Source organism: Carlito syrichta, unplaced genomic scaffold (assembly GCF_000164805.1).
Source record: "Carlito syrichta isolate Samal-C Ts95f unplaced genomic scaffold, Tarsius_syrichta-2.0.1 Scaffold302584, whole genome shotgun sequence".
NCBI lineage: Eukaryota > Metazoa > Chordata > Mammalia > Primates > Tarsiidae > Carlito > Carlito syrichta.
The window spans coordinates 103615-116471 of NW_007246680.1; the positions used below are offsets into that span (position 1 = coordinate 103615).

The 12857-nt window shown below is 39.8% G+C and overlaps 1 protein-coding gene across 1 annotated transcript in view; it reads right to left on the reverse strand.

The window, feature by feature from the left end:
- LOC103259286 (collagen alpha-3(IV) chain-like) overlaps positions 1 to 12651 on the reverse strand; it is a gene marked incomplete at its 3' end in the record, with an annotated part of 115922 nt that extends 103271 nt beyond the window's left edge. Inside the window, exons 1-2 of the mRNA XM_008056969.1 lie at positions 11892 to 12651; positions 11559 to 11830 (exon numbers count right to left, since the gene is read on the reverse strand). Of these exons, the coding sequence (XP_008055160.1) occupies positions 11559 to 11830; positions 11892 to 12651 (1032 nt within the window). The remainder of the gene's footprint in view (positions 1 to 11558; positions 11831 to 11891) is intronic.
- Between the last annotated feature and the right edge of the window lie 206 nt (positions 12652 to 12857).

The window sequence follows — 12857 nt, forward strand, 5'->3', positions numbered from 1 at the left end:
CAATCTTTATTCCTCCTTCTCAACTCCACTCAGAGTTTGCTTTTCCATCTTTACCCTGTTACAGCATGTGTAATTTTATTTTTATTGTCTGTTTGTATCTAAGCCCCTCACTGGGTGGCATACTCCATGAGGACAGGAGGCAGGGCATGTTAGTTTTGACTTGCTCCCAGAGTGTAGCACTGTCCCCAGTACATAGTAAAATGTGGAGAAATACTTGTTGAATTAATGAATGAAGCATTCAGTATTTCATCAAATTTTTTTTATTCTTATGCCAAAAGATCAAGACTCTACTGATTCCTTATGGACTTTTTAGTTAAAGTATTAAAATGTCCATCCAATTTTATGAACATTCATTGGGGACTAGCAATATTAAGTGGGTTGCTAAGATCTGAAACCACAAATATGGATGAGACAAGTTGTCAAAGAGTTGAGCAGGGGAGAGCCAAGTAATACTTCAGGAAATAAAAGTAATTAATTGATGCTTTTGATTGTAAATGGATAAGAGTGTCAGGAGTCATTCATCTTTGGCAACCAAAGCATTTTAAATAACAAACTTAAATATTACTTACATGATAAATACAGTGGCACCTGACAGTTTTTTTCAATTATCTGGGGAGATTTTGGTTGCAAGAACCTTACCAAACATCCCTAGTAATCAGAATTCCCAATTATCAACTCAGTTCCTCCGCTAACTTGATGAATAGCCTTGGATCAGTCTCTTGTCTATAAATCAGGAATGATATACCTCGCTGCCTAACTCTCAGAAATGCACAAAATGAGACATTTGGTAAGAAAGCTTCTGCATACATAATTATTGAAATATGATTTTTATAAATGTTTATCTTCAAGGAGTTCCATTTTAGTATTGCAGTAATCTTCCTTTACTTGAGGGGGATACATGTCAAGAACCTAAGATAGTACTGAACACTATATACACTATGAGCAAATTTCTTTTTCCTTCTTCACAGTTTCATGAATAGATTTGTTCTCACCGTAAATCTTGGCCTCAGAATATGCTTTTTTACTTTCCTTATCAAGAGGAAAAGCTTTATCTTTTCACTTAAAAGAAGCACTTTATGACTTCTCTTTGGCAAATCCTAATTGCCAACACCACGATCTTTGTGCTTCAGGAACAATATTAGTATAAGGGCTACGTGAACACAAGCCCTATGATACCAGGGCAGTCATCTGATAACTGAGATGGCTACTGAGTGGCCCATGGGTGGGGAACAGATGATGTGGATCTGATGGACAAATGGAGGATTTGCATCCCTGGTGGGATAGAGCAGAATGGCACAAGATTTCATCACTACTACTTAGAATGGCACACCATTTAAAACTTATGAATGGTTTCTTTCTGGAATGTGCCATTGAATATTTGGGGACCATAGCTGGCAAGAAACTGAAATTTTGAATTGTGAAACAGCAGATAAGGGGTGAGGGGCTTATTTCTAAATACATAATTAGAAATGACCAAAATGTTCCATAGGAAGACATTACTTAAATAAGTTATGGCACCATTCTACAATAAAGTCCTCTGTAGACATTTAAAAATTATATTTAGAATAGTGAATGACACAAACATTTTCACCAGTCTATTGTTAGGTGAAAAAAGAAAAATGAAAAAAAGTCTAGATAGGATTAGGTCAAAATGTTAATAATAATAATAATAATATAATCATCATCATCATCTTTGGGTAATATAATTATAGCTTTAATTTTTATATGTCTTTTTGTACTTTTAAACATTTTCAAAATTTTGTACAACACACACAACATTTTATTTTATTTTATTTTATTTTATTTTATTTTATTTTATTTTATTTTATTTTATTTTATTTGAGTTGGAGTCTCACTCTGTTGCCCAGACTGGAGTGCAGTGGCCGCTCCCGGCCACCGCAGCCTCGACCTGCTGGGCTCTGGCGATCCTTCTGCCTCAGCCTTCCGAGTAGCCGGAATTACAGGCATGCACTACCACGCCCGGCTGATTTTTTTATTTATTGTAGAGATGAGGTCTTGCTGCCCAGGTGGGTCTCGAACCCACGGGCTCAGGCAATCCACTCACCTCAGCCTCCCAAAGGTGCATGATTACAGGCTGAGCCACCAAGCTCAGCTTCCACGCACAACATTTTAAAAAAAGCATGCACACTCTTCAGCTTTCCCAATATTATACATAAACAAACAGCATAAAATTCTCCTATCGTCCTGGCTAAAGAAAATAAATATCTTGCCTTGTTTTCTTGGGTCTCTTCAGACATACTTTGTCATTTGATACAAAGGGAGAATACTCAGATTTTTTAACTTCCCATTTGTGGAACTTTTTTCTTGAGAAGTTCACGTAATAACAAAAATATCCTGGTGGGAAAAAAGCCCAGTGACCTGACTGTTTTGTCTACAAAATGACAAAATCTCCCAATGTTTCTAAATACACTTGAACTCATGTTTAAACATTAGGATCACGTCTCTAAAAAACCAATTTGGAGAGACAATCTAATTAGCAAACATGGATCTCAAAGATTAAAAATGGAAAATTTCTGACTAACCCCCAAACTACCAGCAGAATGAAATATTTTTAAATGGCTACATTTAAATCATTATTTCACAACAATAATTAATACCAAAATGTTTAGAATATTAAAAATCTTTAAATATATGTGTGGAAATTTATATATGTATGCACATATACGCACATATATAATACTAACCATGATACATGGAAATATTTATTTTTATACCTATGAAGTTTCAATAAGTAGATATATATTTTTCTTGAATATACATATTGAATATATATACCTTGGACATATATATATTGAATATGTACATGTATTTCTTGAATATTATATATAGTTGAGTTGGGGGTCTCACTCTGTCCCCTAGACTGGAATACAGTGGCACAGATCATGGCTCACTGCTTCCTCAGCCTCCTGGGTTCAGGTGATCCTTCCATCTCAGCCTCTCAAGGAGCTGAGACTACAAAAGTGCATGCCACCAAGCTCAGCTACTTTTCTAATTTTTTTTTTTTTGTAGAAATGAGGTCTTGCTATGTTGCCTAGGCTGGCCTCTAACTCTTTGGCTCAAGCAATCCTCCTGCCTCGGCCTCCAAAGTGCCGGGATTATAGGCATGAACCACTGTGCCTGGCCTCAAGATTTATTTTTGATAGTCTGATATTATATATATGAAGTGCTAAAAGTGGACTGAATTTTTTTACCTTCTGTGTACATAAATTATTATCAAATTAATTGTACTGAATGAATTAACAGGGACAGATTGAGCAACTGCTGTGCTGATCTAGACTGGCTCCCCTCCCCTCCTTTTCTGAGGAGCTCTTTACTTTCTTCCAGGTCCTTAACTGGGTTTTTTCCTTCCCTGTCTTAGAGCCCTCTCTTGCATGAGCCAATATCAGCTGTGACAAGACCTCCTTGGCCAGGCTTAGCATTCTTGCCCTGGGCTTCACAACCACATTTGGCAAATTCAGACCCATCCTAAGGAGGCTGGGGTGAAGAAGGAGATATGTGTCACCACTTTATATGTGGGTTCATTCCCAAGTCACACTGTCCTGAAATAGCATTAACACACTGCCTTGTCTCCTTTTGCTAAAATATTAATTTATTAAGAGTAAGCATTAAAATTGTATCATAATGAGCCTCGTACAGGCCTGCGGACTTATTCCACCTATTCAGGGAGCAAGTTTCCATCTTTAATTAGCATAATCACAATGAACCTGCCCTGTGGCACCCTGACTTCCTGTTTTCCACTTTCCACTTCACGCTAACAAGGTACTCAGCATATTCCCTAAGGAACATCTATTCCCTTTATAAGAAATAGATAAAGTTAACTTTTAAATTTTATATTTAATTAATTAGTCTTTAAACCCCTGTTGGTCTTGATTTTATTCTTTGACAACCCAAGAGCAATAAAATTAGAAGGGTCTTGCCTCTCTCCATCTTTGAGGGCCCTGGCCTGGGTTTTTTCCCTCAGCTCTTCCCAAGGCTGTTTCCACATCCAGCCTTAGTCTATGTGCCCATTCTCAGAATGCCTTCCCATCCACCTCTTCCTATGGTTAGAATCTCTCCTTCTCCTTAGTACATCTTATTCTTTTCTAGCAGCAACGCAATCTATAGTTACATATTTGTTTGTTTACTGGACTGGTGTCTGTCTCCTAACTACATCATGAGTGGGGATTCAGACTGTTTTATTTACCAATGAATTTCCAGAACTTCTCCCAGTACCTGTGTCTTCTGTCCTAATTTCTGGCTTTAAATAATTATATTATATTATATGTGCAATAGAATAAGAACTAGAATATAAAAGCTCGATATTTGCTCTGTACCAGGCACTGAATTGAGCACTTTGTCTGCTACAGTTATATTGTCATCATTTTCAGATAAATAAAATAAACCGTTTTTGGAAATGACTTAGCTAGGGAAACACTAAAGTTATCATCTGGCTGGATCCTAGTGATGATCTGATTTATAGTTTAAGATGAAAGGCAAGATGTGATGAAGTGTTGGTTTTTAATATATTTCCTCTTACTACCATTCCTTTTTCCAGTTATTTGCTATTTTGCTATTTTCCAGTTATTTGCTATTTTGTGACACGTTTTCAATTGTTTACAAATATATCTTAATCATATTACAAATTACAATGCTAATTTGTGTATCTTTAAACATTGAAGCCAGAGCCAACTATTTTAATTATCTGAAGGAAAAAGTTGCACAGATATTTAGACACAATGCATGCTGATTTATTGCCTTGAATTAAAGCTTGTCATTTTGACAAGTATTTATTTCTGAGGGCAAATTGTCAAACAAAGTATGTCCCATTCACAGATATGACCTCACAGACTGTTCCCTCCTCTCTCCTCTGGGTATCATTTACATAGACCCTCACTGTCCAGGACAGTGACCACGTGTGGTTACAGATGCTTGAAAATGTTGCTTACCTGAACTGAGATATTTTAGGACTGCAAAATGCATGCCAGATCTTAAAGACTTAATGTAAAAAATATTGTAAAATATCTCTTATTAATGTTCTTAGTAGTGATTACATACTGAAATGATAATATTATGAATGCATTGGTATAAATAAAATATGTTAAAATTGATTTCATCTGTCTACTTTTAATGTGGCTACTGGGAAATTTAAAATGACATATGAGGCTCATAGTTATGGCTCATATTTCTCTTGTATAGCAGGAACACAGATGTTTATTATCTAAACTTCTGAAAGTGTGTGAAGTACACAGCTATAGAACCAACATAATTTAATTCAGTCTTGGCTAGAAAATTGACCTGAAGCCAGAGGCCTTAATTAGCAGTTACGTGGGGAACATCGGGACGAATGGGAAGACCAACATGTGCTTTGAGAAGACAAGAGCCAGCGACTATATCTTGGGAGACCAACATAGAACCTGGAATGAGGTTCTTTCTTATTTTGTACTTATTTTGTTACCATAAAGTGAAGTTTCTGTCTAATCTTTTTTACAAAGAAGAGAAAAGAATTTTCTGTTGTATCAAGAGGAGTTTATTAATAGTTCCTAAATCCTATTGATGTGTAACACTGAGAATGTTTATTATTGACATTATATCAGAACTAAGGTTATAAACTATGGTTGTCACAGAAGGTTAAGTTTTGTCCTCCAGGCTTTACCTACTTCATTTGGTAAATTTGCTCTAACTCATTTTTTGGGTCAAAGGGTTTCAAGGCCTTCTCTGTATTTGTAACCACACTTGAGACAAGTGGCAGAATGCTATGAATCGATTGTGTCTCTTCCACTCCCAAATTTGTATGCTGAAACCTTAACCTCCAATGTGACTGTATTTGGAAGCAGGGCCTTTGGAGGTAAGGTTTAGATGAGGTCATGAGGGTGAGGTCCTCATGATGGGATTAATGTCCTTGCAAGAAGAGTCTAGAGAGTTAGCTAGCATTCTCTGTCTCCATCCAACTGAAGATGTTACAAGAAGTAAGATGTTGGTAAGCCAGAAAGAGGACCCTCACCAGCCCATGCCCATGTTGGTACCCTGATCTTGAACTTCCCAGTCTCCAGAACTGTAAGAAATAAATGCCTGTTTAAGCCACTCAATCTATGGTATTTTGTTATAACAGTCCAGGGTGACTAAGAGAGATGCCGACAGATCCATTCTACAATATTGCAGATTGGATTTTCTGCAGTATACACATCAGTTATATAAGGTCTCACATTTGCTACTTAGAGATATCCTCAAACATATGACCATAATATATACACCTTAGGTGGACTCCCACAAGTGCCTATCTCCAGTGTTAGCTACACTTACACCCTAAGTATGACACTAGGAGTGCACATACATTATCTCAAAATGAGTGAAGCTACCAGTATAAAATTCATAACAGGCAAAACCAAAATATAGCACTTGAAATAAACACAGATGATAAAGGTATAAAGAAAAGCAACAAAGTGATTACTAGAAGTCAGATTCTAGTTTAAGGGAGGAAAAGGGATTGTGCCTGAGACATATGAAAGGGTGACTTCTGGAGTAGTCAGTGCTCTGTTCCTTGACCCGAATTGTCTTCACATGTATATTCAACTAATAAGCCATAAAACCCTACATCTGTTAGTGTACTTTTTCATGTTTGTGCCATATTTAATAACAGAAAATGTTTTAAGAACAGACATTATGACCAATTAGAGTTTATTCTATAGCAAATCAAGAATGGTTAAATATTTTAAAAGTAATGTACTATATTGACTGACTAAAGAATAAGTGATTTTCTTAAAATAGATGCAGACAAAATAAATGACAACATTCATATCCACTCATTTGATAGAACGAATAAAACAATATTAGGGAGAGAGAAAATCCGTAACCTGATAAGGAGAATCTAGTAAAACTCTACAACAACAAAAAAAAATAATAAAATGATAGAAGCATTTCCTTTAACTTCAGTAATAAGACAAAATTATCTTCTGTTACTGCTTTTATTTAGCAATGAACTAGAAGAACAATAAGACAAAGGAAAAAAGATATAAATATTAGAAAAGAAGAAAAACTATTCACTGACAATATGGTGGTCTACACAGACAATTTAAATGTATCTACAAATTATTAGAAGTAATAAGAAAACTCAATAAGATCAGAAATTAAAAATAATTCGCATTTATATGCACTATCCATGTGTTTATGTTCCAGTAACAAGTAGTTAACCTATATGTTCAATGCAATACTAATAAATGTCCCATAGGCATGTTTGATGAAGCTTTGACAAGCAGATACTAAAATTCAACCAGAAGAACAAACATGGAAGAATACCAGTGATAATTTTAGAGAAAGACAACATCAGGGATAACTGTTCTATCTTGTTCTTTTCCTACCAAATATAGGTTTAATATAAATATAGTGATCAAAATTAGTGTGGTGGTGTTGTAGAGAAAAAAATGGGATCAATGGAATAGAGAGTTTACAGATAGGCCTATCTATGAATGGTTGCTTGGGATATATGTTTGCAGATATAACAGTGCCAAACATTGAGGGAAGGAATGTATTATTTGATTAAAAAAATGTTGGGACAATTTGTCTTCTATATGGAAAAAGATGTAATCAGATCCCATAAGTAGAAACTCATTAAGAGATCTAAATGTAAAGGGTTAAATTGTAAAACTTTTTTTCTTAATGTAGGAAAACTTTTTTATAATCCCAGGAAAAGAAATAATTTATTTGACAAGGTGCAAAAGACAAAATATTAAAGAAAGATATAAATGAGATTATAGTGGAAAAAGGTATTATACCTAAGGTACCAATAACTAAATGAAAAGATAAACCAAATATTGGAATACAATATGTGCTCTACATTTAATGGCAAAATTTTTGTATCCAAATATACAAATAACTTCTAATTACTTAGTAACAAAAGGCAAAGTTTATAATAGATAAGTAGGCAGAAAGTTGTGCATGCATTTCACACTGAGGGAAATGTAAATGGTCAATTAAAATAAGAAAAGGTTTACAAGCTCACTGGTCAAAACAAGATCTCATTTCACACCCATTAACATCTGAGCACACTAAGTTTTGCCAAAGATATGGAGAAATAGGTACTCTGGACACTGTTGGTACAATCCCTTTGGAGATCAACTTGATAATTATCCTAAAAAATTTAAAATATGTTTTCTTTATGAACCACTTAAGACCTCAAATTCTAGTTGTCACAGTGGTACCTATACAAAGATATGTATTGCAGCTTTGTAAAATGAAAATGTGAAGACAAACTTACTCTGTTTAGGGGGATGAAAAAGAAACCAAGTTTTATTTATATAATTGGATACCATGCAGCAATTATTACTACAAATAAATTCTATCTATATGTATCAACATGGACAAAATCCAAAAACATAATATTGAATGGTAAAAAGAAGCTTTGATAGATATGCATAATGAGAAAATATGTATTACATTTGAAAGACCACAAAACAATAATATTTATTTTTTTGTGGAGACTCCATATACACACACAAACACATACACACACAGAGGATAAATACAAAATTGTGCAGGAGAATGATGTACAAAAACTTTTGGGGATGGAAGAGGAATTAAAGATTGTGTATATGACTTTCTGTATTCATATTTTTTTCTGTAGAGAAATTAATCTGAGAACAAAAAAACTCTAAGCTTATTAACATTTGCTTAATCTCAGACAAATTCGTGTCTGTTACTTTACTTTGTTTGAAAGGTTTTCTAACTCAACTGAAATTTTTTAATTAAGAAAATGAAATCATGTCAGAAAACCTCCTCCTTAAATGCAGCTGTTTTTTAGCTTTTGGTATTTGCCGCTTATATTTCTGCTCTGTCTGGAATTATAAAGCCAAAAGAGGAAGGATAAACCATGACATCTTAATTTGTGAGCCTCGCCTTACCTAGAAGTTGAAGGGGTTTTCTATACCTCCACTCCCAGATCTATAGCCTGAGGCAATAGCAAAGTGCCTCCTGTCTCAAGTGGGTGAGCAGGGCCCCACAGTTATAGAACTTGGGGACAGGCTCAGCAGCCAGCCTGGAACTGAATGCCTGAGCAAAACAGCAGAGGTATTTCACTCTGGGTGCATCGGTACAAATTGTGTGGGTGGACAGTTCCACCCTGTCTAAACTTGGCATGTAAGTGCTGTCTTTCTGTTTTGAGAAATGCTAAAGTAAAACTGGAAAAATTTAGAGCAAAACATGTCCTTAACTAGTGTAATACGAAGATAATGAAATATGATGACTCAGAGGCTAAATTTAGTCTCACTTATACATTGTTTGGCTCACACTATGTTTTTTTTGTAAAGTTTTGACTTGGTTGCTAATACTTCGAATTTGAGACGTTTCTAATATAAACTCCGTTGCCATCTTTTCTCCTGAAGTGATTCTGACATGACTGGACCAGTTCTAGAATGCCAACAGCTGGCTGGTTCTGAAGATTGCCCCCATCTCTTTGCCTCATTCATCACTTCACCTGCTGCCTCAGAGGACTTTCTACTCTCTCATTTTACAGATGAGACAACTGAGGGTCAGAGTAGTCAACTGCCTTGCCCAGTGTCAGAGTTTCTCTGTGAAGGGAGCCATGTTGGTCCATGTCACCCAATGATCAGTTAACATGTTGTGATTTTTCTTCTTTAAGTTGAAGGCACATTTCATGATTTTAATGCATAGTTTCTGTATAACCCCACAGGTCCACTGAAAATGATAATCCTTAAAACATTTAACAAAGACTTACTTCAAGTGATGAGAAAAACAATGCAAATAGATTAATTGTAATATCAGCAGAAGGTCACCAAGCTTTGGCGAAACTCAAAACAGAAAGTTTTGCATGTAAAAATAATAAGGGAATATCATGGTAGAATTGGAAATGAGGCTGCATGGTCCCACAGCATTCCTTTTTCAAGCTGATCCTTCTACGAGTACAATGTCCCACCCCTTCCCAATCTCAGTCTTCTTCTTCTGATTCCAAAAAGTTGTACAAACCCTGCTCTGAAACTCTTCCTCAGGCCTACTCACAACATACATTGCCTTTAGAATACCTTAGCTTTTGGATTTATTTATTTCTGGCAGATAACCCACACTGGCTTGGATGAGTTTTAACTCTCACTCTGGACAGTGTTTAATTACCTGGGCTGGGAATTCTTAGTCTATGCAAGAATTTTGTTAGAACCAGCTACATGAAGAGATTACATAGATTACAAAAATCCTTTAGAATGTGAAACACTAACTACCCTAAATGTAAATTGATAAAGGAATGGTTCAAATGACTTTGGCATTTTGTGAAAGACTATGCAACAGAGCAAAAAGAAAAAGAGGTAGATCTTGAATACTGACGTGGACAGATTGCAACAGTAGGTTGCAAAAGGATATGGTGTACAGCATGGTATTGATTATGTTAAAAAACACAAACAAAAACATGTAGTTTGTGGGGCCATATATATGTATGTAAATGAATGGGAAGTATCTGGAAAAAACATGAAAGCCTTGGAAGTAGGTACTTCTTGGAAGACAGGAAAATCGAAGAGTTATGAGGGTGGTCAAAGGAGGTTTTAGATTCATCTGCAATTTCTAAATTTAAAATTTAATTTAAATAGAAAAAAACTTGTATTATATGTGGCCATAGGTTCTAAAACTTCTTATTTAACACACAAATATTTCTGTGACTGTTTCCAATCATAATCTTAATCATAAAATTTGTAAACCATCTGCTCATCCTTGGAAATGAAACTTACCATATCATGTTATCACTCAAATTAACTTAAGTGTTAAAACAACACAAAGCATCTGAAAAGTTAAATTTCACTTTCACTAGTTAAAAATCAAGTAAGCCCATTCTAGGAGGCATCCTGGATTTGAGGACACACGATTTATCTTTAATGGCAAAGAATAGGAATTATGAGGTGGATTTAAATGAATTCAGGATCACTCAAATGCCATGTAGAAATCAAATCAAAGTGACAGGTTGCTCAATGTATTCTAACCTGAGTTTTATTTCTAAGGTGCTCTCAATTTTTCAGTGATAGCATTTGCTTTTCCCAGCAATTGCAATGGAACACTGTAGAGCAAGTTTTGACAAGGAGGAAACTCAGCCCCAAAGAAGTCAGAGTCTGGTGTGAGGTCATGACTAGGAAGTGGCGGCAGGGACTTCCCGCAGGTGTCTCTTGCCAGCCCTCGGTGCCCTCAGCCGGGCCCGGCTGCCGGCTGTGATTCACCAACGGGTCGTCGTGCGCCTCCGTATCCGGCGTTCTCACGTATCATCCCTGGCAATTATCTATTTACTTACTGGCTGACCTCTGAGACCCTTTCCCCGCATCGCTGACGTCTAGGGAGCTGGACAAGCCCGCTCCTCGCCTCTTCCTTCAGCCCCGCGTTCCACCTGTTCCACGGCATCCCCGCCACCTCCCTTCCGCGCTGCCAGTCCCGAGACCTCCGTGGAGCCCGTAGCCGGGCCACTGACCCGGCAGCGGTTCAAGGACAGCGCCCTCGCGGGTGGGATCAGCCTGTCCCCGGACGCCGGGTGGGGGGTCGCAGGGCGGGTGGTGGGGGTCACAGGGCCCCGCACTCACCTTGCTGGCCGCAGGCGCCGCCGCCAGGAGCACCAGCAGGAGCGACAGCTGCAGCACCGGCGGCCTGGGCGCCGTCCTGGGGCGCATGGTGGGCTCCCACTTAGGGCCCCGGCGCGTCCAGGGACCCGCAGGCTCTCGGGCCACCGCGTCCCCTGCGCGGCGCGGGTTGGGGAGCCCCGGCTGCGAAGTTCGCCTCGCTGGCCGGTCAGGGCGGGTTTTGTAGGGCTCAGTCGCGCGGTCCGTCCCTCCCCACCCAGGCTTTTTGGTTGTGGCTCCAAGGGAGGGAAGACGTGGCTCAGGTCCCGCCCTCGTGCCCCCTCCCTCCCGACTTACCGGGCAGTGTCCCTTCGATCCCGGGCATCGTGCCCAGGAGGCGAGGAAGGGCTGGGCGCCTGCGGGACAGGTGGGCGCGGATCCAGGGCGAGGGTCCTAGGAGGGGATGCTCCCGAGGTCTCGGGGCCCAGGAGGGATGTGGGGGTGCAGGTTGGAGGGGGGAATTTCGGGGTGTGCGGTGGGGAGGTGGCTGCGCAGGGTGGAGGGAGTGGCCAGCGGCCCTGCCCAGATTAAGCGGGAGGCGCGCTGGGCGCCTGCACTCGGGAGGCCCCGCTTGCTCGCAGCGCCCGCGGCCGTGCATCTGGCCGCGTTCCCCTCGCCAGCCCGCCTCCCACTGCAGCCGGACTTGGCCGTGAGAGCGCCGGGAAGAGGCAGCTGGTCGGGGTGGATTCGGACGAGGCGGAGCCGAGAGGTGTGCGTCTGGCTGGCGGGAGAGGCGGCAACTCGGGAGCTGCGGGCGTCCCCCGAGGTAAGGCGCCCCAGGCTGGGCAACCGCTGCCCCCGGGCCCGGAGCACCTGCCTGGGAGAAGATGGGGCGGGGGTGGCAGTGGAGGAAGCGTGGTTTCCAAGGGGTGGCGGACCGGGCTGGGGAGCTGTGGCCCGGGGGGTCACCAGAGGAGAGTTTGTCTGGCTCCCGGGCTCGTCTGCCTGGGGCGCTGTGTGTTTTGATTAATTTGGAAGCTCGAGTTACCGGTCTGGCACTCGGGGCACTCCCAAATGCCAAGCGGAGGAGGCAACTGAGGAGAAAGAGAAAGCCCATCCTATTCTCTGCTAGGTTGAACTGGCTTTCCAGGCCAAATCTTATCTGCGGAAGTGCCGGGGAAAACAAGACCCAACTCTGGTCTGGGAGTCTCCCTCCCGAGAGTGCCCTTCCTGGAGGTGGCCTTGGATGCAAATATGCGGTCTCTGGCTTGTTCGGGCACCGCTTTCCAGCGGGCTCTTGCCCTTCCTTGTGCCACGGACCAC